At 41.0% G+C, this 27,429-nt stretch overlaps 1 protein-coding gene across 3 annotated transcripts; it reads left to right on the forward strand.

The window, feature by feature from the left end:
* Window positions 1-311: 311 nt before the first annotated feature.
* Window positions 312-27,368, forward strand: plcg1 (phospholipase C, gamma 1). Of its 3 annotated transcripts, none has more exons than XM_020644900.3 (33): window positions 312-635; window positions 1,843-2,130; window positions 9,067-9,219; window positions 10,292-10,385; window positions 10,504-10,551; window positions 11,113-11,197; window positions 11,318-11,401; window positions 11,794-11,816; window positions 11,912-11,981; window positions 12,074-12,175; window positions 13,676-13,794; window positions 14,352-14,437; window positions 14,855-14,975; window positions 15,206-15,374; window positions 15,478-15,600; window positions 15,872-15,973; window positions 16,207-16,394; window positions 17,082-17,282; window positions 17,503-17,622; window positions 17,806-17,986; window positions 18,125-18,202; window positions 18,315-18,418; window positions 18,644-18,737; window positions 18,809-18,881; window positions 19,806-19,969; window positions 21,203-21,299; window positions 21,432-21,656; window positions 21,775-21,923; window positions 22,643-22,757; window positions 23,120-23,281; window positions 23,387-23,475; window positions 23,930-24,204; window positions 24,298-27,368. In XM_020644900.3, exons 2-32 carry the CDS (start codon window positions 1,914-1,916, stop codon window positions 24,200-24,202), a joined length of 3,909 nt encoding a protein of 1,302 aa, XP_020500556.1. In that variant the 5' UTR covers window positions 312-635; window positions 1,843-1,913; the 3' UTR covers window positions 24,203-24,204; window positions 24,298-27,368. The 3 variants fall into 3 exon arrangements, with proteins under 3 accessions (XP_020500556.1, XP_020500554.1, XP_020500555.1); XM_020644898.3 differs by having other exon boundaries at window positions 23,930-24,198; XM_020644899.3 differs by having other exon boundaries at window positions 313-635; window positions 18,812-18,881; window positions 23,930-24,198.
* The last annotated feature ends 61 nt before the right edge of the window (window positions 27,369-27,429 follow it).

Genomic DNA, 27,429 nt, shown 5'->3' on the forward strand with positions numbered 1-27,429 from the left:
TCCAGAAATATTTGTTGACTGTGTCCACATCTTTTTTTCTTCTTCGTTTAAAAAATAATAATAAAATAAATAAACTTTAAGGCCTTCCTTGTCCCACAATGATAAATGATAAATCAATACATAAAAAATGCATTTTTCAACTCCGCACTGTCTCAAAACACTTGCGCAACAAGTTCCCTTACATGTCTTTTATTGTGAAAGGCCTCAGCGGAAGTGTGATATGACTTCGGTTACCTTGACAATTAGCTGGCTTTTGGGGGTGGGGGGGGAGGGGGGGGGGGGGTGAGGGAGGGCCTGCGCTGACTGGATCTGAGAGTAGACAAACTTGCGTAGTCTTACCACGGTCCTCGCTGACTGCCTACCTCTCTCTATGGACGGCCGGAGGGGTGAAGAGGAAACGGGGAATATCGTCGCTGGGACCGCTGCGCCTTTTCAGTGCCGGGCCATGATTTGATCACGGAAAACCGGGGAGTGGGGGGAAAAAAAACGGAGAAGAATAAAGACGACGGGAGCCCGAGAGGAGAGAGAGAGAGGAGCCGCCGTTGGAGATGTGCTTTTGGGCCGAGATTGCGGCGCTAGGTACAACACAGCAGCCCCTGCGACGTGTTGTTTTCCACTTGATTGTTGTCCGCACGGTAAGGCGAAAACAGAGCAGGGGGGAAAAAGGCCACTACTACTTTTTTTTTTTTTTTTTTTTTGTGTGTGACAGGTAAAAAACCAGCAATGGTTTCTCCTTCTGGCCCAGAGAAATGCTAGCTCATACCGGCCCCGTTTCCACGCTGTGAAAATAACCAGACGTTTCTTGTTATCCCACTCTGCTGCCATTCGCCACAAGTTGTATTCCCAAATAATCTGCTGGTATCCAAAAGGAAACTTTTCTTTTCCTCTGGGACGGACTGCAGCAGGTTACAGGCCTGTTGTTGGTAGTTTTTATTTTATTTTTATTTTTAAAAATAGCCCAATTCTGACTTAACCTCGCCGTTGTAGGATTTAAGATAAAAACCACGTTAGAGAGAGTTAATCGTCGTGATTAACGTAATCAACACGTTTCAAGGTTTCAGCTGTCATCTTTATCACGTCACAGTTTGATGAACATCATAATGCAGCTCCAGTGGTACCAATGAGAGAAGCCTTTCCCCGTATGGAAAAATCGATATAAATGTATGAAAGTCAAAATGCGTCTTATGCCAACTGAGTTATCATTTTAATAATGATGTGTTTCATGGAAGATAGCTGAGGAATATAACGTTTGCGCCGTGTTGTCACACCAGTGTGTTATACTGTTGTGTAAAACAAAATTGAAGAGTTCACATGTTGTTAACACTTATAATTTTACGAGACATTTAAATTGACTTTTTTTTTCAATGTATAGTATTTTTTTCACGTGTGAAAATTAATGGAAATATTTTGTTTATGGTTATTATTCGGAATACGTGTGAAGTATACCAATTAGTTTCTTGATTTCATCTCTTGCATTCTTTTGTTGTTGAAGTGATATGTTGTAAGTTGACACATGCTTTTATAAGAAATCGGATGATATTGCTAACTGTTTTTTTACAAATAAGATGATGTGGGTTTTTTTTTTTGGTTTTTTTTTACACCAGGAAGATACAAAGTGATTGAAATGTAGAATAGTTAAGTATTCTTTCATACACATGCTGACATCATATCTGCTGGTGAATTAGCGTGTACCGCAAATGTAGGACATCTTTAAGTGTGTCTCCTGATAGTGCGGACACTGCTGTATAATTTGTGTACAGTATGGACACACTAGAAGTCCTTGGGGAATAGTTGTTTCATGGGTATCCCCCCCCCCACCCCCTCTCTCTTCTGCTGCTGTAGGTATCCCTGTCTAGGCCTGGACTGAGCAGATTGTTCTGAGAGGAAACGGACAACAAACGGGGGAAGTGAACATGGCTGGGACCTCGGGCTTCTTTTCCAACGGACCTATTCCGTGGATGGACAACGACACAGAGATGAACAACCTGTACCGGGACCTGGAGCTGGGGACGGTACTGACGCTGTTTTATTCTAAGAAGTCCCAGCGGCCAGAGAGACGGACATTTCAAGTCAAGCTTGAGACCAGGACTATTATCTGGACTCGAGGCACGGATAAAATCGAGGGAGAGAGTGAGTAGCATGCATTACAATTACAAATGCGCACACACACACACACACACACACACACACAGAATGCTGGCTAGTGCTGGTTGGTATACATGCGCTCAGAAACACAAGAGTGTTGTTAGGTTCTTGAACGGCTCAAAGGGTAAAATGTGACAAAGAGTAAGTTCAAATAATTTTGTTGTAAATAGCTGTTGCTGACTCTAATAACTAAACAATTTTTATTACCTGTTAAATCATTTCCCAAAGACAGGACAAGACTCACGTTTCGATACATCACTGAAAAGAAAAAAACCCTATACAACGCTCAATATTGATTTCTTCCTTGATTTCATTTCCTCATAGTTTGCTTTTCCATCTCCCGTATTTGAGCAGGTGACTTGTTTTTTAAAAAAATGGTCCAATTATTCGTTTTAGTTTTGTTGCAATTTAAAAATGTTGAGAGAACAGGTGTCAGTCTTGCTAACATCAGAAACGAACAACTGTTGTTGTCCCACAGTAGAAAAGTCATGTTTCAGGTGGAACTTCATGGTTGACAACATGAAAGAAAATACCCCCCTAGAAGCCCCGAATCTACTGTAAACCACCAGGAAGCTGACATTCAGGTTATTTCTCAACAAAACAACATGTCTAACTGAGGACGCGCAGGCCTTCAGTGCCTCATTAAGTCGTCTGTCTCTCGGGTAGCAGGATGCCTTGTGCACAGCTGCACTCTCCGGATGCAGCAAGAAGAGCACTCACAATACCAAAAAAAAAAAAAATAGACACTAGGCTCCCCTTTTTTTTTTTTTTAACTCCACAGTATCATCTTCTCTATGATGAAGGGTTTCATGCACACAAGTGTGCTCATAGCTGCAATTTGATACCCCTGAAGAGGTGAAATTTGCCTTGGCAGCTCATTAATCTACAGAAATAGAATATGAGGGGTTTTACTGGAAGTGTGTGATCATTTGGGAACGATTTAGCCAGCTGTGTTTACCCCTTATCAATGGCAGTGCAAGAACGATGCCTATTAACTGTGGAAACGGCACTTTGGTTTTGTTGCTAAATATAAAAGACTCAGAAGCGTAACGTTTTGTTTCTCAATCTAAGTAATTGTACACATTCTCGCTCCCAGGATTAATTGTTTTTCGCGTTGACGTTCTTGCTGCTTCATGCAAATTCTGGCGGCACACGTATGTGTCATTATGTGTTGGCAAATGATGTAGGACGTGGCAGGATGTGGTTTTTTTAAGAACAAATGGCAGCTTATGAACTGGGTTAGAAGTGTAGGCAGATCATGAAGTAGCAAGTCATGAAGATAAAGGTCTCATCACCTGACACTGAATCACAGTCTTTTCTAGTGGAAAGTGTGTGCAAACTCTACGTAAAGCTTTACGAGTATGAATAGTTTTGATTTTGAAGAGACTGTTACAAAATATGGTTTCTAGAGCGTGAAACTGCGGGTAACAGAAGAGCAGAGCAGCTCAGTGAGTTCGCTAAGGGGCTTGGACACATACTTTTCTGAATTAGTCAGTTTTAGGGTCATATGAATAATGAGCCTCCATGTTTGTTTTCAGTTTCTCAGTGTGTGCCTTAACTTTGGTGCCCTGGTAGAGAAAAGTACCATGTCTGTCCTGTTCTTTGAGACTACCACTGCTTTATATTCTGAAGGAAAGGTAAGGTTCAGAGTCAGAGTCCTCTCAACCTTACTGGATATGTGAAAAAACATACATGTACCCAGGTATGATTGACATTTGACCAATAGAGGCTTTTGTATTTAATGTCAACAAGGTAACTATTCCTTTTATTTTACTTTGTGCTTTTGACCATGAGGTTGTCAATATTTGGATACTTTTCAATACCACGTGTTTAAAAAATCATGCCATCTCATCATCATTATCATTTACCAAAGCTTTCAAAAAGCCAGAAGTCTTTAACCATAATTTTAGAAGCTGCTCTGAGAGAAGAGAGCGACCACTCTCTAGATTGCACATTGTTACAAACTAAAAAAGTAGGAATTAACATAATTTAGTAGTTGACATAAATATAGCTAGTGTCTTGTCATGTATTACCTCTTATTGCAGATATTCATCACTAAAGGCCTATTAGTCAGGTGAAAGGTAACAACAGTTTGAAAATGCTGATTTGGTTTAAAATAATAATAAAAAAAGAGTTTCACCATCTGCACATATTTTGTCCACCCGAGACGAGAGCTCTGAAAAGTTACAAACATTAACTTTTGGGAGAATATCGGTCCCAGTTCTTTTATATAGAACAAAACTACGGTGTCCTCATCCAAATGATCAAATTATGGTGTTGGTTTTAGCTTAAAAAATCCACCTTAAGAAAAGTAGAAGTTAAAGACTTTTAAAGCAGATTGTAAAAGCACTGCTCGGAGGTATAATATGTAACATTTCCACTTTGAAATGTCTAAAATAACTAGACCTACGATAAAATCTTTGTTGAATCATGTACCAATCTGTTGACGACATGCCATACAACGAGCAATCTCACCTTACTCGAGCTAACAGCGTGTTTTAACACGTCATCTGTCTTCGGGGAAAAACTTCAGAAACACCAGATATAAAAATGCAAAAGTGAAGTTTTTATCTCGCGTAATGGTACTTGCTGATTTTTTTCATTAGAATGAGATGAGATACCATAACATGAAAGCAGTGAAAAATTGGACTTAAATGATTCAAAATGTGATGAGACTTTAACAAAGCATGTCTGTGTTAAGCAGAGATATAAATAGAATTGTGAATATACATTTGTTAGGGCTGTGTTATCAGGATATGAGCATTCACATTACACGCACAACAAAGTCTGCATTTATTGCTAAAATAAGAAACAAATATTTGTCTTAAACAAGCAATGGTTTCTCACTTGCAGCGTGTGAACATTGTACCTTTTGGATGGCAGCCCTTGTAAACGTGTTGCAAACAAAGTTATTGTGTAAAACATGAAGAACAGCAGATATAAAAACTGGGTTAAAGCTTTGATCCACAATTGGATTTTTCTTTTTTAGTTCTTTTAATGCTTTTGTTAAGCAGATCATTTTACCGCACATGGCATATTTTTCTCATATCGAAATGTACACTGCCAAGCTAAATGCAGGTAGATTTTCCATTTGAGGAGTACATTTCAGAGTGTGTTTGATGTAGCTGTATCTTCACTCTACTGCTCCTCTGCATGTTGGAGTGTCAGGAGGGGGGGGGGGGGGAGGGTAGTTGACACACGAACATACTCTGATGCACACGCAGATACAGGAACGCCAGCCACTGTTTTCTTTTAGTGCAACGGAACACAGTTGATCCGTGATCCCTACAGTCCGAGTCTTTATGGTTGGGAACACACGTGATCGGGTCAAACTGTCATGTGACTTTCCTCCATGCACTCATCGTGTCTGCATTGATCAGCAATCAGTAATTTACTGAATGTAACATTATCCCGCAGCCTGCTGTAGTCTGTCAACTTCTCCACACTGACTCTGTTAAACAGCGCTGCGATATATCCAAACACTGAAGATGTAACGCACGCTAAATTCAAACTCCCCATTTCGCTTCCAACACGTTACCGGAGCAGCCAGTGGTGCACACACATCTGCTAAATGAACGCTCTGCTAATGTCACGTGTTCAACATTGTTAAATCGAGAGAAACTATTTTTTGAAGCAAATATATTATTCACAGATGAATTGTTGTTTTGGGTTTGTGACTTAGTCTGCATGGGTTGCACTACTACCTGGAAAAAAGGTGGACAAGTTACTTTTTTTCCCCCCCATTTATTGATATACCGAAAGAAAATGATCCGATCCAGTGGAACATAAACGCTTTTTAGCTCAATAAATTGTGCTGTATGTGAAGCAAACACTGTTCATTATTTTGACTGGTTAAAAATGATCTTGGCCGGTGAATTATTTCAATTGGCCAGTCAGTCAATAAGTTAATTTGCGACCCTGCGTGTGTATGTTTTCTGTTGTGAACATTACAAGATGTCACCCTTGAACTCGGAGAAGCCGGGACTTAACGTTTAGTCCACAAGTGAGATCCATTTTTAAAATTAGAAACCGTCAGTTTATTATCAGTCATCATACTTAAAGTTCATCAAACAGAAGTCTGAAATGTATTTCTAACCAATGAAGAAACCAACAGGTTGTGTTGTTATCTGCATGTGGATGGATTTACCTGCACACTCCTGTGGAAACTGTCTCCTCTCTATGCTGCTTTCTGAATCTGCATATGCTTTCTCGGAGAAGACTTTTCTGGCTTCTACATTGTCCTCTTGAAGTCACTAACTTGGCCGTCAGCTCATTTTATGCGAGACAAGTATACTAATGAATGAGTGGATCAGTGTCCTGTTAGGTCGGTTGTGTCTGGAGCTGCACTTTACCTATTACAGTGACAACATGAAACTTTCCACAATGTTTTAGTTCACAGTTAACCGGCTATATTTACAATGTGTTGGAAAGGGGAACAAAATCCATATAGCTGCATGACAGATATTTGTCAGGGGGAAAGTCCTGTGCTCGACTTCACCCATCATGATATGAAAGGAGCCGATATGGATCAGCTGATGTGTGAGTGCACACACAATAAATGCTCTCTGCTGCACAATCACGCAAAATACATTTCAATAAGTTCATCTTCATATCTTACTATTACAACTTGGTCAAAAATGTAATGTAGTTGCTATTATTTTAAATTTTCCAATATGAGGATTCTTTCATAATTAAGTTGTTTCCTCTAAAAAAAATAATAGGGCTAGAAACATTTCAATACACCAGCACGTAAACGCCTTGCGCCTTTGTCAGGGTGTAGTGACACACCGTCGCTTATTGTGTCAGTTTGTCACTACACCCTGAAGAAGGTGCAAGTCCATACATGTTGGTGTATTTGAAATGTTTCTAGCCCTATCAATAAAGGCCTTTTTTACTTTTAACCATCCTGAGTGCCAGGACATGGATCATTTATGCTAATGTTTTCGGGTTTTAAGTTTACCTCCGTTATTTTTTTTTTAAGTATTCCCTTCTATGAGCACTGGTGGTTTGAGGGATACCAGAAGCGCTCCTGTTGTCTCTCTCTTTCTTTCTTCTTAGTTCAGAAGTTGGCATAAAATCAAACACAAGATTTCTAATCTTTTCAGTTATTCTTTGATACAGTTGTTATGGTGAAAGCAGAATTTTAAGATTTTGACTCATGTTTTTTTTAAGTATCCAATCACCTGTGATTATTCTCTTTGGTCATTCAACTGTGTGGTTCATTAAACGTAGGAGAAATGGGAAAAGTCACGCTCAAGCCCCCAGTGATATGTTAAAAATCTCTGTCTCTGTGTTACAAAAAGTCTGAAACCAAAAAAATGTTCCTCTGTGATGTAATTTGGGCTCCTAAAAAATGACAAAAGCAGCAAGTATCGAACGTTTAACCTCAATTGGAGTAAAAAGTTAATGACTAATCTGTTAAACTGGACTTTATTTTCTTAGGCAAAGTTCCAGTAATATTATTAACGTTTTCCTCTTTTATTAAATGATAAAACTTAACATTCCTGGAAAAAAGTATTCAAAGTTGTCATTCTGGTAAGTAAAAAAAAAAAAACTGCATGTAGTCATGAGAAATGTAGAGGGAATGTGAGTAAAGGAAGAAATGGTTCGGCAGGCAGGATGTAGCGCTGCAGGAAGTATGGGAGTGGGATACCTCCTCTCATCTCCTTCAGTAAGGTTACACCTCTTGCTATCTCTTTATTTCCTGCATCTGTCTGAGGCACACTCCAAATATTTTGACTCGCATGACTTAAAAGTGTTATCTAACAGATCGGCCTGTCACAAACTCTTAGCTCCCAGTGGAAGTCTTGCTGGCCCTTCTGCTGGGGTAAAATAAACCGAGATGTGATGTGTTATCGAAAGCTCTGCTTGGTGTACATTCTGCGTGAGAAGACACACTTTTTTTTTGTCTTAGTGCTTGAAAAAAAAACATGCACATGCTTACCTTTATGCAAACACAGATGTGGTGTGTAGGCGACAAAAGCACAGGATGTGTGGTTCTGGGGCAGGAAGAGGAGCAGGAGCTGAAAGAAGTGTGTGTGTGTGTGTGTGTGTGTGTGCGTGTGTGTGTGTTTCAGCAGGAGAGTTCCCGCTGTAGGTCTTTAACTGCTGCTAATATGACGCTGATAGGAAGCCGTTGAGCTGCTTTTACAGCCTACACACTTGTAAAGTTTCTGCCTGTTAATGAAGGCAAGACGAGATTGTAGCAGCTCACTGGGCTAATAAAGAGGGAAGATGAAGCTGTTCTGATTAAAACACATGCCTTTCTGATGCTGTATACTTCTGTTAAAGGCTACATGTCAGCTTGGTTGTTACCTGTTAAACACACTTTTTACTGTCTACTATTTTTAACAATTAAAAACATTTGTAGTCACAGTAGGCACACACTTTAAAGGAGTTTTTGTCAGTTGGTGGTTTTGTTAGATTTCTATAGTAAAGGTTATATTGAGGTTAATCAGACAACAGTAACATTGCATGCTCATATCCAACAGTAAATAATGGTTGTATGTATTTAACCTGTATGTGGTTGAGGTAGTGGTCTTTAAGTGTTTAATGTGGTCTGGAGGCTTGAAATACTCATGTGCTGTGTGTTGTTTGGTGTGCTAAAGGGTTAGTGTTTACCACTGAGGCCATAAAGCTACTACACTGGGAGAGATGTTATTGGTGCTAATTCTATATTTATATTCCATATTTGTATTTTTATTGGTTATCATTGAATTATCAAAAGACAAAATGTTGACAAAAGTGTAAAAACTAAAAACTGGAAGATATCTTCTTACACATATTGGGATTGTTATCTAATGAAAAGCATAATTCTTCAGTGTATTGTCCAGGTTTTTTTTTTTTTTAACCTGGTATTTTGCATATTGGTAAATGTAGGTTCTGTGTTTTGATGGTTGTTGTACGTGTCTGTGTCACCAGTCGACATCAGGGAAATCAAGGAGATTCGTCCCGGACAGAAGTCACGTGACTTTGAGCGCTATGTGGAGGACTCTGCAGCTCGGCTGGACCAGGCTCATTGCTTTGTCATCCTGTACGGCACCGAGTTTCGCCTTAAATCACTCAGCCTGGCAGGTACGTGAAGACAGCAACACAGGTTTACACAGCATCAGATATAACAAGAGCATTAGCTTTTACACTTTTTTTTTTTTTTTTTTAACTATTTTTAAATGAATACCTCCTACCCATCAGTCCATCAGTTTACTCAAGTATGAGTCCCTTCTAAATTTCCAACCATCTTTTGTATTAAGAAATTGTTCCATTTATATTTGGTTATAAGTGCTTCTATATTGTATTGCTGTATCTAAGCCAAGAATTAAGTGTTGCTTTAATTTCTGCACAACATGCCACACAAGAACTGCATTACTCTTTTTGTCCATATTCCACCTCTCAAAGTGCCTCTTCTTTTTTCCCCTTTGTTAGATAGAAAATTGATGAAATAAATTGAATATCTTTATGTTTAAGATGACTGGCAAATACAGCCTAATTAAAATCATCAACTTTACAATTCTGTTTAACATTAGCATCACAAGTTATCTATGGATCAGAAAAAGCACTTGTTCAACAGAGAATAAAAATGATCTGTAGCTGCAGCCTTAGACAACATCACACATCCTTAGATATGTGATCTCCCTCAGAAGAGAATCTAAGAGCTGCTCAACTTCAAACTCTATAAATAACGTGATCAGTCCTCCCTGTTTCATCATCCTTGCAGCTAATGTAATGTAATGTTAATCAAAGACTGAGCAGTCTATTATCACACACTGCTGATACTACACTTTCATTATTACTGGCATTGTAGCTTTAAATCTATTCTACTAGTTGTTTGTTGCTATCCTCCTTCTTCTCTCTGCATCTCCCGCTATTCCACTTTCTAAGCCCAACACAGTTTCAGCAGATGGCTGTTCATCATGAGTCTGGTTCTGCTCAGGGTTTCTGCCTGTTAAAGTGCTCATGATGGATTCACGTTGGGTCTTTTTTGTTTAAAAACACAAGAGGATCTTTTACCTGCTCTTTTGTAATGTGTCTTGAAATAACGTGTTATGAGTTGGGGCTATACAAGTAAAGATTGATTGATAAGGACGGAAAATCAGAAAATATTTTACCAAAGCCAGGTATATGCTGATTATTATTTTTTTTTCCACAGCAACATCTGATGAGGAGATGACTATGTGGGTGAAGGGATTAAACTGGCTTGTGGCAGACACACTGAAGTCCCCAACACCACTGCAGATAGAAAGGTAAACAGAGTATTTATTTTCACATAGCCAGTTTAAAACTTGTTGAATGTGCTGTGGACAGATACGTAAAGCACAGATATCATATCAAGCTGTAATTTATGTATGCTCTTGCTTTTAGATGGTTACGTAAGCAGTTCTATGCTGTTGATCGCAACAGAGAAGACAGGTAAGTCCGCTAAGTAAAAAAATGTCAACTCCAAAGTGAATCAGATCTAGCCTCACAGGAAATGGGTGTCATTAGATGTAACTGAATTATTTGGTGCATCAGTTGTGGGTCCTTTTTCAAAAGCGTAACCTCTAGAGCAAGTAGGCTAGCTGCAGCAGGCTCGTAGGTGTCTGTGTGTGAGAGAGAGAGAGCTCTGTTGAGGTGTTGCGGAGGAACTAACCTCTCAGCCACCTCTTCCTGCTGCAGGAAACAGACTGCAGAGGATGGAGATGTACTGAGATGTTTGTCTGTAACATCCCTGACGAAAGCACAAGCCTTTGTTACGCTGCAGGGGTATTGTCCTCTCGGGCCAAAATTCCAGGCTGTGTAGTAAAAGTGAATCCGAAAAGACTCAGCAGAATATGAGAGGGCGTGTGTTTGCACAATTTCAGCTGGCCTTAAAAATGATATATCCGCACCTCAGCAGGATCTACGTGTGCAAATTAGAAGCCTAACCTGAACCCTTGTCGTACGTGCGCATCCATGTTTGTTTTTCTCAACAAAATGTGTGTATGCATTTAGGATATCCTGTAAGGATCTGAAGAGCATGCTGAGCCAGGTCAACTACAGGGTGCCCAACATGAGGTTCCTCCGAGAGAAACTTCCGGTAACCTCCTTCTACTTATCACAGAGAGCCCCCTTCCCCACTTCCCTTTCGCTATGGTGTTGTAAGAAACTTAAGATGCATGATTTATTGTTAACAGTCTTTTTGCTGCTTGTTTTCCAGGACTCAGAGCTGAGGAATGGAGACGTGTCCTTCAGCCAGTTTGCCCAGCTCTATCGCAGCCTCATGTTTGACGCTCAGAAGAACGTAAGTGCAGTGATTTGATGCATGCGCAGACAGTTCTGTTCCAGCACTTTCATCATCTCCCCCATCCACACCCTTCCTCGCCCATCTGTCTGTTCTCAAATGGCTGTGGGATCAATATGGACCAGCTAAAAACCCACCAAACTCCTCTGGAGGCCATTAGGACAGACACACACACACACACACACACACACACACACACACACACACACAAACACTCTCATAGATGAGAAGGCAGGCAGGCGGGCTGGGGTCAGATTAAATGCATGACCTCACACCCCCCACAAATAACCATCCAGCCCCTCTACAGGATGTCAATCTACATGACTGACACTCTGAAAGGACCTCACTTTCAGTAATGAACTAAGATTTTCTCTTTTTGTCCATTCTTTCAGTTGGAGATCCCGTTTCTGCAAAGGTAAGTAAAAAGTAAACACACGCACAGCCACAATAAATCTCTGCAGCGTCACATATGTGTGTTTACTTTATCGGCCCATTGCTCTTGTCTGCCAGGTTCATTGACAGGCCAGAACAGAGGCTGTCCCTCGACGACTTCAAGAGCTTCCTCCTTGAGTCTCAAAAGGTAACATCTACGAGCAGTTGAGCATCTAGTTCTTTGCAGATTTTGTTTAACCTGAACACTCTTAATACATACGTGTTTGCATGTGAATCCAGGAAATGTGGGCATCAGACAACAACAAGGTTCAGGAGTTTATGTTCAGTTACCTGAAGGACCCCCTGAGAGAAGTGGAGCAACCTTATTTCCACCAAGATGAGGTAAAGAAAAGCCTTCGCCACCATTTTTATAGTTTGTGTCATTTCAGGGTCTATTCTCACTAACGGAAAATGTGTAGCGGTGTTTTTCTGAGGTATGTTTTCCAATGCCCCCACAATATTGTGGTGGGGGCGGGAAATGCATTTAAATTGACATCGATAGCCATGATCTCAGCCTGAAGTACCTGCTCCCACACAGAGGTTATTGACTGTGGTGCTCTAGAGAGTTCTGCAGAAATAAAGAATGCTTTTTGTGGTCACCATAAAGACATCATTGACTCGAGACCAGAGGGAGCATGTACAAACCAGCCTGCAAGCGCTGGTATATATATACTGGTATGGTTTACAGGCCTGAGTTATGCTGACAATATGAAGAAAAAACATTATAACTGTGAACCCAACATGAGAAACCTACTATAGGCCAGAGTGCAGAATAAAGCAAAGCTGCTTGGTAGCCAGGTTTTTTGTTCTCATGGAAAAGCTAATGCCTTCGTGCTTTCAAGGGTGAATTCAAAGATCCACTTTTTGAACTTGATGCCTGACTTTATTGTTCAGATTCAAACAGGATTTTTAACCAAGTTTTGTTTTTGTATGAAGGACGTGAATGCAAGCACCCCTACCCATCTTGTTTTTTTAGTTTTTTTACAGTGCCTCTTCCTAATGACATTCTAATTAAACATGAAATAGACATAATTCATTTGCACTGTAAAAGTTTCTATACAAACAATCATTATCTCACCGAAGCTTTTGTAAACATCAAAGCCACGTCTCTCATAATAGTTGGTCTTATTTTTAGATTTAGTAATTGCATGGAAGCCAAACGTTTCCCAGTCTATCTCTGCTGAATTTAACAAAGAAATCCATAGAATTCAGCTCATTCACAGTCTGGAAAAATATCTTATTCATGAGTGTCTTCTGACTGACTGATGCTGTTAAAAGTTCCCTCTAACGTTTACTGTGTCCACCTGTTAACAAGCATTCGTCACCTGCTAAATGGTTTAAGCTTTAAAAATGATATACACTAAGCAGATTACATTATGTGCCAATTCAATTACATTTACATGAAATATGTGCTTATAGTTCAGGTGGAGTAATGCTTCAAATGTAATGATGTAGGTTTATTGTTCCTGTATTATTTTGACAAAACGGTAGTTAAACCACAAAGCTGTATTCCTTTTAGATTTTACACAAATACAAATATTTATGAAAGGATGTGGTTCAGGCTCTGATCCAGTCAAAGGGTACATCTGTATTTCACCACCAATCAAAGCTCTATTCAGCAACTATTTATATTACTTTTTACACCATCTCATCTGTATGCGAGTTCTATGAGTAGCTGAAGTCTTCAGAGTGAATTTGTGAAGTTTGCTTGAGACTTTTGCCTGAATGGCGATTAAGACCGGTCTACTCTTTGAAAGACTTCCCAGAAACACACCAATTGAAGCCTGGAAGTAAACATTTAAATGAATCCTCATTCTCACCGCTTTCCTCTTTCCATTTTAGCTTCTGACATACCTGTTCTCCAAAGAGAACACCATCTGGGACTCTTCCTTGGACCAGGTGTGTCCCGATAACATGAACAACCCCCTGTCTCACTACTGGATCTCTTCTTCGCACAATACGTAAGAACGGACCCTCTGTAGCCCTCATTCATGCATTTCATACTGTCAAAAAAAAAAAATCTGCTGTAATTAGGCCTTGGGAACATGTTAGTCTGACATCCTCTCTTGAAGCCTCTAGCCAAAGAGGGCGTTTGAACTGGCCCCATACATCAGATAAAAGTGTATAATTTAACAATTATGTTCCAGAATGAGATCCAGGCATTTATTTTGTTGGAAAATGTTTTTTTCCTCCAATTGAAAAGTGTGTGAAAGGCAGTTGAAATGATAACCTCTGCACTAGATGTGAAACAATACTCTGTGGCGCAGCGGAACGAAAACTTCCCATGTAGCGTTGATAACATTTGAATCGACAAACTGAAAGCGTTTACGACGGTCAACAAAAGCCAGAGAAGCCTTTTGATAACACAGTATCAATGTGTTTGTGTTACCACCATAGAAAGGGAGTGTGTGTGTGTATGTTTATGACGTAGTTCCTGACGTGTGACTTCTTTGAAAGACAGGTTTGTTGCGAGTGTGCTTTTGTGTGCACTCTTTTGACGGTACATACTTATTTTTAGCTACCTGACGGGAGACCAGTTTTCCAGTGAGTCCTCCCTGGAGGCATACGCGCGCTGTCTGAGGATGGGCTGCCGCTGTATTGAATGTAGGTAAACACACACACTCACTCCAGTTAAGACCTGAAGTTAAACACCATGCACCACTTGACTTTAAACCCATAATTAACTGTCTAACCCCCCCCGCCTCTTACAGTTCTACTTTTAATGCAGTCACCACACCCTTACCCATACAGTCAAACACACACTTGCTGTTACATAACAATGCTGAACATGGCCTTTACACCAGACCCTTGTCAAGCAGGTTTCTATGAATAGGACTGGTTTATAGTGGGTTGAAGGGTCACTTTACCTCAAACAAAAGTAAACAAACATGAGGTGAACTTGTGTCTTCAGGTTTACCAGTCTCAAAGCTCCTTTTGATAATATATTATGCATGTGCTTTTAGGAATAGTTTGTCGTTGGAATTACCTTACCTGCATGATTTTTATTAATTTTTTTTCCAGTGGACTGCTGGGATGGTCCAGATGGAATGCCAGTAATCTACCACGGACACACCCTCACAACGAAAATCAAGTTTTGTGATGTCTTGACCACCATCAAAGAGCACGCCTTCGTAACGTCCGAGTGAGTCTCCATGAGCACAACCCACATTCTTTCTGCAGCCACCTGTGTAGATGAGATGATAACAGAAAGATAGATGGCAAAGATACTGAAACAATGTGGACATATTACAGTTGCATCATTTTTGATTGTAGTATGAAAGAAAATGAGATAAGACAATCTCATAGCAGAAATTAAAAGCACATTTTTGTGAAGTTGCGACTCTCAGAACTTACCGCGTGTTCCTCCTGCAGCTATCCTATCATCCTGTCCATCGAGGACCACTGCAGTATTGTGCAGCAGAGGAATATGGCGACTCAATTTAAGAAGGTGTTTGTAGACATGCTGCTGACCAAAGCAGTGGATATCGCTGCAGATGGTCTGCCGTCACCCAACCAGCTCAAGAGGAAGATCCTCATCAAGGTCAGGAACAACCCTTTTCCTATTTCATCCGCATAAGAAGTGTGAACAGACGCTTTTGTTTGCACTGTTCTGGTTGATAAATGTTTCTAATTGTCTGCAACAGCACAAGAAGCTTGCAGAAGGCAGTGCCTACGAGGAGGTGTCCACTTCCACTCCCTACTCAGAGAACGACATCAGCAACTCCATCAAAAATGGCATCCTGTACCTGGAAGACCCCATTAATCATGTCAGTAGGTTTATTGTGTATAAAGGTTTGTCAAGTGTGTTTGTAACTGTCATCAAACAGCTTGCAATTCTTTTCTTTTCCACTAAAATGTAAAAACGCTTGTTTACGGATTATTTCTTATTTTGTACGAGCCCCTTTGAGACGTATCACAGAAGATTAAAATCTTCTTGTCTACTTTTCAATGCAGCACATGGGTCTTCTGAATATTTAATGTAGCCATTTCAACCAACTGTCTCCCTTCATCCTCTCTTTTCCTCTCATCCCCCCCCAGGAGTGGTACCCTCATTTCTTTGTCCTGACCAGCAGTAAAATCTACTACTCAGAGGAGACCTCGAGTAACCAGGGTAATGATGATGAAGAAGAGCACAGAGAGGTTAGTAGGGCCGGCATGCTGCTGATATACACAGGGGTAACAATCACTTGTCCTGATTTTGAACATTAACCTGTCTGTCAAGCAAAAGGAACTGCATCAAATATATAAAGCATCAGAAAAACTGTATTTCTGGAAGAGATGAGGGAACAGTTTAAACTAATGCGGCTTAGTTAACTTAAGCCCACGCTTGTGAATAACCATTGATAACCTCTCCCTCTCTTCTCACCCTCCAGGTGTCCAACGGTATGGACCAGCACGTGACAGAGAAATGGTTCCACGGGAAGCTGGGTGCAGGGCGGGACGGGCGGCAGATAGCTGAGAGGTTACTGTCCGAGTACTGCCTGGAGACCGGAGCTCCTGATGGCTCCTTCCTGGTCCGAGAGAGTGAGACCTTTGTGGGAGACTACACGCTGTCTTTCTGGTACAGTGTACAGGAGTTTGCCTTCTGAGTATACGAAAACTATTTTGCACGTTTTGCACTCGCTTGTGAAAAATGCTGTTGTCCAGACAATCATTATTTTGGCTTGGCAGTTCTAACATTAGCATGTACATGTATGATAATATTGCAACTATGAAAGTACATTTCTAAATCATATTCCCAAATAATATGCAAACAGTGTTTGCAGTTTATTAAAAACAGTAAAGTAAATCCTAGTGACATTCTCTTCAATCTAACAGAGAAATTGAATTGTTGCTGACATGGACTGTATGCATTAGTGACAAACTGTCTCATATAGCAGCAGACCTAACTCATGCAGTGTGTTCTGTCGGGTTAACTTTTACCACAAACAGTGACATGTTGACTGATCAATCAATGTCAATCCCCCCATGATTGATTTTTACAGTGTTGTCACGGTCTGAAGGGGGATCATTTGCTTTCTTTTAAAGGGCTCTAAATAAGTGGGGTTATTTTAAAGCAAATGAATCTCTTTGAGACATGTGGTGGAAAGAAAGGTCATACAATCAGCAGACAATATGTTAAAAGGTAACAAGGAAGCGATAGTGTTTTCAAGTATGTCAGCTTAACCTGTAAACAACTGAGAAAAATAAGTGAAGGTAGAAGTTGTTTTTTTTTTAAATTGTGCATCTTTGACTTTTTCATCACCAGGCGTTCAGGACGGGTGCAGCATTGTCGCATCCACTCTCGTCAGGAGGCAGGCAGCCCCAAGTTCTACCTGACTGACAACCTGGTGTTTGACACACTCTTTGCCCTGATCAACCACTACCAGCAGGTGGCGCTGCGCTGCAATGAGTTTGAGATGAAGCTGACTGAGCCTGTGCCTCAGACCAACGCTCATGAGAGCAAAGAGTGCGTGTTGTTCAGTATTACCACAGTTTGGGAAAAGTTTAAATATCTAAGGGTGTCACTTGAAGATTTTCTTTCTTATAGCCTTTTCTTATTAACTTAAGCTTCACTGAATAACACTTTATTACTAGAGTGTAAATAGACTAGCTGATGCCCTCATCTAAAAAAAAGTTGTATCAATTTAATTATCTGCCATCTATCTATATTTTGCTGTTTGTCCCAGGTGGTACCATGCCAACCTCTCCAGGAGCCATGCAGAGAACATGTTAATGAGGGTTCCTCGTGACGGGGCTTTCCTTGTGAGGAAGAGGGCAGAACCCAACTCGTTTGCAATTTCATTCAGGTAATGCCCCCCTATTACCTTTTTAAGCTATAGTTCATTTATGTATTTCTGTCTTCTAAGAACATGGATAAAAAAAAAACCAGTATACACCTTTGAAAATTCTTCACATTCAGTTTTCTTTGCATAGTAATTATTGGCATGCCTGCGATGTCTTCATTGTTGTGTCTATGCTTTGTATTACAGAGCAGAGGGAAAGATAAAGCACTGTCGGGTGCAGCAGGAGGGTCAGACCGTGGTGCTGGGCACCTCAGAGTTTGACAGCCTTGTAGACCTCATCAGCTACTATGAGAAGCATCCTCTGTACCGCAAAATGAAACTGCGGTATCCCATCAACGAGGACACACTGGAGAAGATAGGCACTGCCGTGAGTACCACTATCAATGGCATACTAACCCAAGACTATTAAGCTGTTATCTGGGTGAGAAATGTCTAGTTTGTATTCTGCATTCTGTGGACTAGTAAAAAAAAAAATCTTCTTGACACACATTCTGACATCTTTTAGGAGCCAGACTACGGTTCACTGTACGAGGGCAGAAATCCAGGCTTTTATGTGGAGGCCAACCAGATGCCAACATTTAAGGTGAACATCCAGCATGGTCAAGCTCGTGTCGGGGTGAATTTTGTGCCTTCTGACCGGCATATCGTAATGACAATGACTTTGCATGCCATAACCCTCTGTTGTGTGGTTTCAGTGCACGGTGAGAGCCATGTACGAGTATAAAGCCCAGCGTGACGATGAGCTCTCCTTCACTAAGAACGCCATTATCTCTAATGTGGACAAGCAGGAAGGAGGATGGTGAGTGACCTGCTTTCCATTTTAGTCAGGAAGTTGCTCTTAATTATCCATTTAGACAAATCGTATCTGACTCTTGACAGGGTGATTTTTTTTTTTTTACCGGATGGGGCTATGTTATGATATTGATTTAATGCTTACATCATTTCAAAGTCAAAGAGCCATTAATATTAACAGAACAATATCCTCTTCATGGGCTTCTAAACATATCTGTTTTTTACATCTCAGGTGGAAGGGGGACTGTGGAGGGAAGAAGCAGCTGTGGTTTCCTGCTAACTACGTGGAGGAGATCAGTCCGTCAGCCGTAGAGCCTGACAGAACTGTGAGGAGAAACATTAATGACACGAAGACCTGATTTAAAATAACTTCTCTCCTAATCATTTTTCTCTTAAGCAGGAGATGACAGAAAACAGCCCATTGGGAGATCTCCTGAGGGGAAGTGTGGACGTGTCTTCCTGTCATATTGGTGAGTGGTCCAACCACTTCCTATTTGACTCTGTGCTGCAGGACTGCAAAGCATGTCGTCACCTTGCCACAAGGAAATCTATTTCTCTAGCTGTCAATGCATAAACATAATCCCTACCCTCTTTCAATATTGAAGAATGCCATAGTCACCTAAAACAATTGCACGTTTTGGCCGTAATCAGCTTTTTTTTCCCGTTTTTCTATATTATGGATTTGCTTTTCAGAATGGTATCCAGTATTGTATTGACATCATGCAGTCGAGTCAACACACACCCATTAGTGCTGGCACATGCAGCCATGCATTGTTGTCTCTGCTAACCACTGTTTATACCTGAGACTTTTTCTAATCCTTTTGGTGGCTGTGTGGCTCCATCTAGTGGCTAATGTCTTTAACACTTTGTTCCAAGGCTTCCTCTACATGATCACTGACAGAAGCTATTGTTTTTCTTTGGAGAAAGTGATGACACTAAGCTTAATCTTGAAGCTGGCTGCTTTTGGTTTAGCAAATGACTGTACTGGTAGCTGCTCAAAGTTCAAATTGTGTCAGTTTTAAACCCGGTCCACTTCAGCTTTTAAAAAAAAAAAAAAAAAAAAAAAGACGTTTTTACAGCAAACTCAATCAAATTAAAAATAATCTAAAACAGTTTAGAAATAGAATAAATGCACTTTTGAGCTTTGCAAAGAATGTTTGCTTTTCTTCAAGACATTTTTTTCAATTTTTGTTTACTCTGTTTACTTAAGTTTTAGATTTTTTTTTTTTATTGAAATTTTATTTCCTACAATTTGCATCACTACAAATCATTTCACATTTGTTCGCGTTGGATGGTGAATTATTTTGGTCTTTTGCTGCAGAAAATCTTTTTGAATCCTGCTTTTTCCTCATTATTCCTTTCTCACATCTTTTTCCAACCATTTTTATTTATAGTTGTGCGTACTGACGGAAAGGGCAGCAGGCCTCATGTCTTCTCCCTGGTGGCCAATACCTCACTGCGGACAGGCCAAGTGCTGGACGTTGCTGCCAGCAGTCAAGAAGAACTCAAGGAATGGGTGTTCAAGATCCGTGAAGTCACTATGACGTCAGAGGCCAAGGTAAATTTATCTGTACACGTATATAAACATACAGCTCCAAGGAAAGATTTGTAACATGCTTGTGCTAGATTGAAAGTTCCAGGGGCCTTTCATGAGTTATAGTTGCCCTATGAAGGCTGGAGATATACTTGCTGTTGCACCTTGTACGCAACAGGCTTCATTATGAATGTAACTGAATATAAACTAAATCATATGCAAAGCATGTTACTGCAGGATACCTGTAGGGGGCGCAGCATAGAGCTGAGGTCGTATTCACAGCTACCTAATGTGTGGGATGTTAACAACAAACATGGTGACCCTCGAGGAGGTTACTACTGAGTTATTCTAAGTACAGTACAAATTTAATATTCACTTCAATAATTGATAGAAACATCAGATCAGCTCAAGAGACTGATAACTGGTGGACACAACACACAGTTAGCACCATCCGCACTCTGTGTCTCCTACAGTTTCCTCTATTCACGGACGGTGTTTCAGTTTAACAAGAGAGCATATCAACTGCTGACGTTCAGCTGAGAGAGTCTGTACATGTCGTAGTTAAAAGAGCTGTTGAAAACAAGTCCTCTTGAATGCCTCTTGTAGTTTTTCATTATAATGTCAAAATATACTCCTCAGATATGTATTGAATGAAAAACCAGGCAAATACAAATACAGCAACGGACGCACTCGGCTAAAAGTCCCTGGTCTGCAGGGTCCGAATCATAGCTCTCGTTTCCATTTAGTTTTGCAGGTTTGCATGTCGATTTCTTAAACAGAACTTACCTGTCCCAGATATTTTGACAGACATGTTTGTCTCTGAGCAGTGACATTGACACATTGCACAGATGTGGATAATTATGGACTTGGTTTATCAGTCTGTCTTCATAACCTTCTGCCCTTGTTGTCCCTGCTGCTGTGTTGAGACATCTCCCTGACTCTTACACAACCCTCTACTGTTGATGTCCGTGCTGCATCTCACGTCCGCTTCTTGTTAATTTTGAAGGATCTGCACAGTCGATGCAACAAACAGACACAGGGGACGTGTTGCAACCATCGTGTTTATGTGTACGCTTAGTTAAAAGCCCGTTGAACAGTAGTTCTTTGTATTGTGCCTCGACCCAAACAGTAGTTGTTTAAGGCACTGAAAGCTTCAGGTTAGCCTTAACGTCAAACTGATTCTCACAAAAATAAACAGAAGTGATGTGTGTCACTGTCACCGGTGCAGCTGAGTTTAAAGTTTGTCTCTGTCACCAGCTGGAGGAGGGGAAGATGATGGAGAGGAGGAAGAAGATTGCACTGGAATTATCCGACCTGGTCATCTACTGTAGGCCTGTGCCGTTTGATGAAGACAGTAAGGAAACACTACAAGCATTTTAATGTACACATGTGACTGACTGTGTACATAAAGCACAATACAAGCAACACACATGTCCAGGATCAAAACAGACAAGTCAGGCCTGACTTCTCTCTCTGCCCTCTGTAGAGATTGGCACCGAGCGGGCCTGTTTCAGAGACATGTCATCCTTCCCTGAGACCAAGGCAGAGAAGTACGTGAACAAGATCAAGGGGAAGAAGTTCCTGCAGTACAATCGACTGCAGCTGTCCAGGATCTACCCCAGAGGGCAGAGGCTAGACTCCTCCAACTACGACCCTCTGCCTATGTGGCTCTGTGGCTCCCAGCTGGTGGCACTGAACTTCCAAACAGCAGGTATCCACTTTTTAGTCAGTTCAGATTATTTTTAAAAAGCATTCAGAAATGTTCAATACTGCTATATTCTTATTCTTCCTACCTTCATCTTCCAATTTCTTTCTTTCTCCATGTGCAGATAAGCCCATGCAGATGAACCAGGCTCTGTTCATGCTGAACGGAAGAAGTGGCTACGTCCTTCAGCCACTCATCATGAGGGACGACAACTTTGATCCCTTCGACAGACACACGTTACGAGGCCTTGAGCAAGTCACCCTAGACATAGAGGTATGGTAATGTGAGGATTCGACTGTGTATGAATGCACTACGCCATAGTGTAAAAGGTTTCATAAAACAGAGGTGCAAAAATGCACAGGTGGTGAGGCAAGTTGAAGAGCACCGGTGCATGTTTGTATTTCTTAAACATAGAACTGATGATAGTATAAACTTGGTGAGCTGATTTGCCTGAGTGTTAGCAGCAGCAGCAGCAGCAGTGACACAAAACTCATGGACACATTCAGGCACTTCACACCCGCAGGCTCCTGACGGCTGCAACTGGAGTCAAACTCTCATAAAAGTTTTACCCTTAAGATGCATCTTATGACATATTTTGAAATAGTCAGACTTATATTTTGCAGGAGTATAATTATCTTAACATTCGATAAGAATAAATGGACACAAATGAACCTAAAGGAAACTTACCTGACAATGTTACTTTTTTTAAACATCGATGTAATCCAGTATTTGTTTACAAAAGATTCAAGGATACAAACAAAGAAGACTGCTTCTAGCTTCTTTGTGCACTTGTAATTCCTTTTAAATCAAATGTGTAACCAGATAGGCTAAAAAAAAAAAAAAGGGAGTTTTAGTAGCTAATTGTGGCTAACATTCGTGTTCAAGAACCCCTAAGTCACCCACATACTGTTATGGGATCTGTACTTACTAAAGACTATCACATAATATGAGATGATGAAATCAGTAACCTGTATTTCTCTTCTTCCCTGAAGGTTTTGGGCGCCAGGCACCTGCCCAAGCACGGACGAGGCATAGTCTGCCCTCTAATCGAGATTGAGGTGTGTGGGGCCGAATACGACAGTGCCAAGCAAAAAACTGACTCTGAAGGTGAGTGCTGCTCTAAAATGTAACCTTAGGTGTGTTAGCCAGTAAAGTGACAACTCTGCCTTAAGTGAAGGAATGAGTAGTTTGATATCTCACTTGTGAAATTTCCTGTCTGGATGTAGAAAAACAGGAAATCTTCCAAACAACAAAGTGTGGGAATATAAAAGATGTTATGACAAAGTTTTATTTCAGTGTTCTAAAGTGCAACTAAGCTGAGTGTCACATAGTTGTAAACATAAATGTAATGTAACTAAAAATGTTAGTGGTATAATTGTTTCCGCTGCTGTTACTGGAAAAAAGTAATTCATTCATGTTGTACATTTGTAACTTTATTCTCTCTCCCCCCCCCTCCCCTTCTTCTCAAGCTGATAACGGTCTGAACCCCACATGGCCCCGCAAACCATTCCAGTTCACAGTGTGCAACCCCGCCTTCGCTTTCCTGCGTTTCGTGGTTTATGAGATTGACATGTTCAATGACCAAAACTTCCTGGCTCAGGCCACATTCCCCATCCACAGCCTGAAGACAGGTACACACATCATCACTGCACTCCCAGACATGACCCCCAACCCTTGTGCCTGATCAGTGCTCTAATGAAGGCCTCTGGTCTCCCATTTGTTTTGTGTGACAACAGGTTACCGGTCAGTTCCTCTGAAGAACAGCTACAATGAGGATCTGGAGTTGGCCTCTCTGTTAGTCCATATGAACATCATCACAGGCCGGGTGTGCAGCCTTTTCTTTTTTCCCGTTGACGTTTTTAAACTGAACAAACACCATTTGCACCAAAGGATGCGTCAGACAAGCGCAAAGAAGCCCAAACTGTTGAATAACTATTATTGTGGACATCAAACGTCACTGACATGTTGATAGATATGTTGTATTAAAGCCAGTTATGGTGGCTTCCTGGAGTCTGGGCTGGTTTTCTGGCCGGCAACATCACAAGACATGTCAAATAAATAAGGCCAATTAAAGAAGCAAGATATGTGTTAATTTTAGGGGTTGAAAGGTGGGCTGGTTGTTTCCCCCCTCCTGTTCTCAGTTTTAATGCTTAACTAAGATTAGTTTAGACTTTGACAAGGGCGGTGAAGAAGTAAAATGAATTTATCAACAATGACAAGTGTTGCTTTAAAGAGAGGACAGACCACATGCTTCATTTCTCTCCTTCTCGTCCTCTCAGGATGAAAACGGGGAGGTTCTGAGCCCGTTCCTTGCAGTCGGGGCCGCGCCGCTGACGGCATCGGTCCAAGCAGGGCAGGAACGTTTGGGGGACCTGAGCTCGGTGTCTTCCACCTCGTCTAACATGTCCCCTCTGCCCCAGTCGCCAGCCCAGGCCATGGCCTACAGGGGGAGGGAGGGCTCTTTTGAGTCCCGCTACCAGTCCCCACTAGACGACTTCAGGGTGTCCCAGGAGACACTGTTGGACCACATGGACTCAACGAACAGAAGGTAAATGTGAGTTGTGTTGTTTTTTTTGGCTTTTCACTGCTGCTTGTTGTAGTATTCCGACCACTTCTACACCACCTCCTGTCTTTGTCTTCACCTCAGGATGTTGCGGAGGACCAGAGTGGGTGGAGAGAACCGCGTCTAAAGTCCAAGCCAATCAGGATGTATTTCTGTTACAGCCCCCCCACCCCCACCCCCACCCCCTCCCACCCTGCCTCACCCAGTCGCCTCTCCCCGTACTTATGATGTCACTGACTGCTGTGAACACTGTTTCCATGGAAACGCCCACCACCGCTTTGGCCTACATTTCAGGCAGCTCTCTCTCCCTACCATTCTCCAACTGTCCCCCCCTCCCTCCTTCACTCTCCTTCTCTCTCCCCTCCCTGCCGGCCCAGTCTCCTCACCACTCGCCTGAACTGAAGGAGAGACTTGGACATAAGAGTAGAGGGGTGAGTGAGGGCTGAGAGGAAGTCGAAGCCGTGGACAGGAAGGAGAAACGGACATTCACATGAGAATGAAAACAAGGCTGAAAAAGTTCCAGCTCTGGACTAGTGGTTTGGGAGGCATGTTGTCCTCTCTTGAGTTTTTTTAGGTGTGCACAACAGCTGCCTAGTGCGGAGGCTAAGACCAGGGAGAGAGAGAGTTTTAAAAGGTATCAGTTTGAAACTGTTCCCCGGTTAGGTTTCTTCGCTCTTCTCTATTTGACGTATATGAATATATGTATTTATTCCTGCTGTGCTGTTGGCCAGAGAACAGCAGCAGCTGACCTGCTCTCAAAGAGCTTCTGTCTCCATGTTTTTAATTATTATAATTATTTAAACCTTTAAACATTCAATTTCATAATGTGACTTTCCTTTTTTTTTTATGTTTATGTGTAAAACACGAGGGCTCTCTATGGCTATTTTAGTGTCTCTTTCTTCTCTGCTTTGTGGAGGAAATGATGCACCTCCTGTCTAACTCCCACTCATAGCCTGGAGGAAAATTATTATTTTTTCTTTTTTGATGACATCATGAAGAAGTCATAGCCTTTTTGTGTTGGAAACAGGTAGAGAACAGGCAGCATCATATGTTATGTCTGCATACACCAACATACATGTGCACGCTTTTTTTTTTTTTTTTCTAACTTACATTCCTTAAACACTGCACATCATTCCACTTTCCTGCATTGCAGGGGCCTTTACAAGCCAGTCAGACACATTTAAACGTCTGTCCCCCTCAATAGTCTTACTGCGTTCTGATCATGTCTGTTAGGGATCCAACACCACGCTGTGTGATAAAACAGGACCAGGGATACATGTTGGTGACTGTTGGTGTTTTTACTTGTATCATCTACCAACACATTCATGGACCATGTTATTGGCAGAAAACGAGTCATTGTAGGAACGGATTATAGAACTGCATGGTTATGGTTGAAAGGAAACAATTTGAATAGCCAATGTGTTCAATTCTCAATGTTTCTTTTCTGGAGCACACCTTTTATTTGTCTTCATTTACCGGCAACATTGTGAAGGTTTCAAATTCGTCAGTCAACTTTACTGTAGTCTAGAGATTAATATGGTTTTACGGTTTACCCCATTAACTTTATGATTAGATAGGATATAATGTGTTTAATGTCATTTCATGTCTTAATAGATTAATGGCCCCTTTAATTCAGTGTTTTTAAGTTGAGCAGAACTTTCCCCATAACTGATACAGCTCTAATATTCCAGTGAGTGTAAAGAAACAGAATGAATGATGATTTGGTTTCAAAAGAATTGTGGGTTTGATGTTCTAAACATAGGCCTTTTTTTTTTTTTTTTTTTTTTTTTACTGCAACCAGCTGTATAAGATGTAGAAATGTGTCCCCTACCTTTATAAAGTGATACAGTATTATTGAGGGAGTGTGAATGTCTGTATCACCAGTGTGCAGCATAATGAAAAAGTGCAGTTTGCACCATGCTGGTAACATTTTGCTGCCCTACAGAGACGATAAGGTCATTTTTTTTTTGTGTGTGTCTTTGCTCATTGATGTTATGTAGACTTTAGCTACAGCATCAAGCTGCTTCTCAAAAACCATTTTGGGATTTTAAGTTACACTGCCATGTAGTGCAGTTCTGTTGCCACTGCACATGAATTTATTAGTGATGGAATGTGCAGGATGTGTGTAAACAGCTGCCTGTCAGTGAAATGTTAGAAAACACAGTTAATCATTCAGACTCTCATTTTGCCTTGTATTCATTTATTTTCATCTAGCTTGGTAATTGAGATTTCTCTGGAGATAAAGGCCGGGTCCTCATTTCCTGATTTTGTGATGTGAGAGCATGTTTGGAGAAGCGTGCAGTCTAAGCGGCATATTTTGTCGTGGCTGTGTTTTTGTGGCAAAAGGATGACAAAGGTGCCTGGGGGGGAGGGAAAGGGGGTTTAGGGTCTATGAGAAAGCCCATACATAGCCACTGGTGTTATCTTTCCATGTTTAGATCAGAAATAGTGTTTTCTCTGCTCTTATGTGATGACATTATTCAGTATTTCTGCTCAGTGTTTGAACACTGAGACACACCTAAGCCATACAGTATGACTTGAGGTAAACGCAGGGAATGGAGTGAAAACTTGAGGTCTTGATGAACAGTTTTAGCATCTTGTGGTTTTCACCCTGATAGTTATTCCAAAGCTCTCCTTTTTTTTTTTTTTTTTTTGCCCCCTTCCTTGGTCAATGAATGGTAGTTGTGGAGAGTTCCCCCTCTGTTGCTGGCCTGTCTGCTAATGTCTATGTGCCTCCGTCTGTATACACTACATAAAAGCCACATCGTTCAATCTCCCCACTGGGCTTTAAGCACCTGCACAGCCACGCTACACCCTTACAGGTGTCGTCTTATTTTGACTGTTTGGAACTCCTCAGTTTGTTGTACCCTTAATGTCTGATCAGAGTAAGCACCAACCAACCTGTTCAGAGGTCTCATAAACCAGAGTCACTCAGTGCATATATGTGGGTGTGCAGGGCCCTTCAGCCTGGTCATTTTTTTTTTTAAACTTTTTTTTCTCCTCCAATTTTGTCTGTTTTGTTACACATGGTCTCATTTACATTGCCTTTCTGTAATGTGCCTAAACTATTGAGAGGAAAATAACTCATTTTAATTTGCCTTTCATATGAAACATATTCAAGCCTGAAAAGTAAATAAAATACTTACTAGTTTATACTACTTTGTCTTATTTTTCACTTTTTTTTCAGCATGTCAGACTGAAACGGACATGTTACAA

The sequence above is a fragment of the Labrus bergylta genome, chromosome 12 (assembly GCF_963930695.1).
Source record: "Labrus bergylta chromosome 12, fLabBer1.1, whole genome shotgun sequence".
Classification (NCBI taxonomy): Eukaryota; Metazoa; Chordata; class Actinopteri; order Labriformes; family Labridae; genus Labrus; species Labrus bergylta.

What these genes read in the sequence shown, in the direction of transcription:
- plcg1 (XM_020644898.3), top strand. Translation starts at nt 1,914, where the DNA reads ATGGCTGGGACCTCGGGCTTCTTTTCCAACGGACCTATTCCGTGGATG. An exon ending in ACACCACTGCAGATAGAAAG is followed by an intron (nt 10,386 to 10,503) that starts GTAAACAGAGTA and finishes TCTTGCTTTTAG; the next exon opens with ATGGTTACGTAAGCAGTTCT. An exon ending in ATGGACTCAACGAACAGAAG is followed by an intron (nt 24,199 to 24,297) that starts GTAAATGTGAGT and finishes TCTTCACCTCAG; the next exon opens with GATGTTGCGGAGGACCAGAG.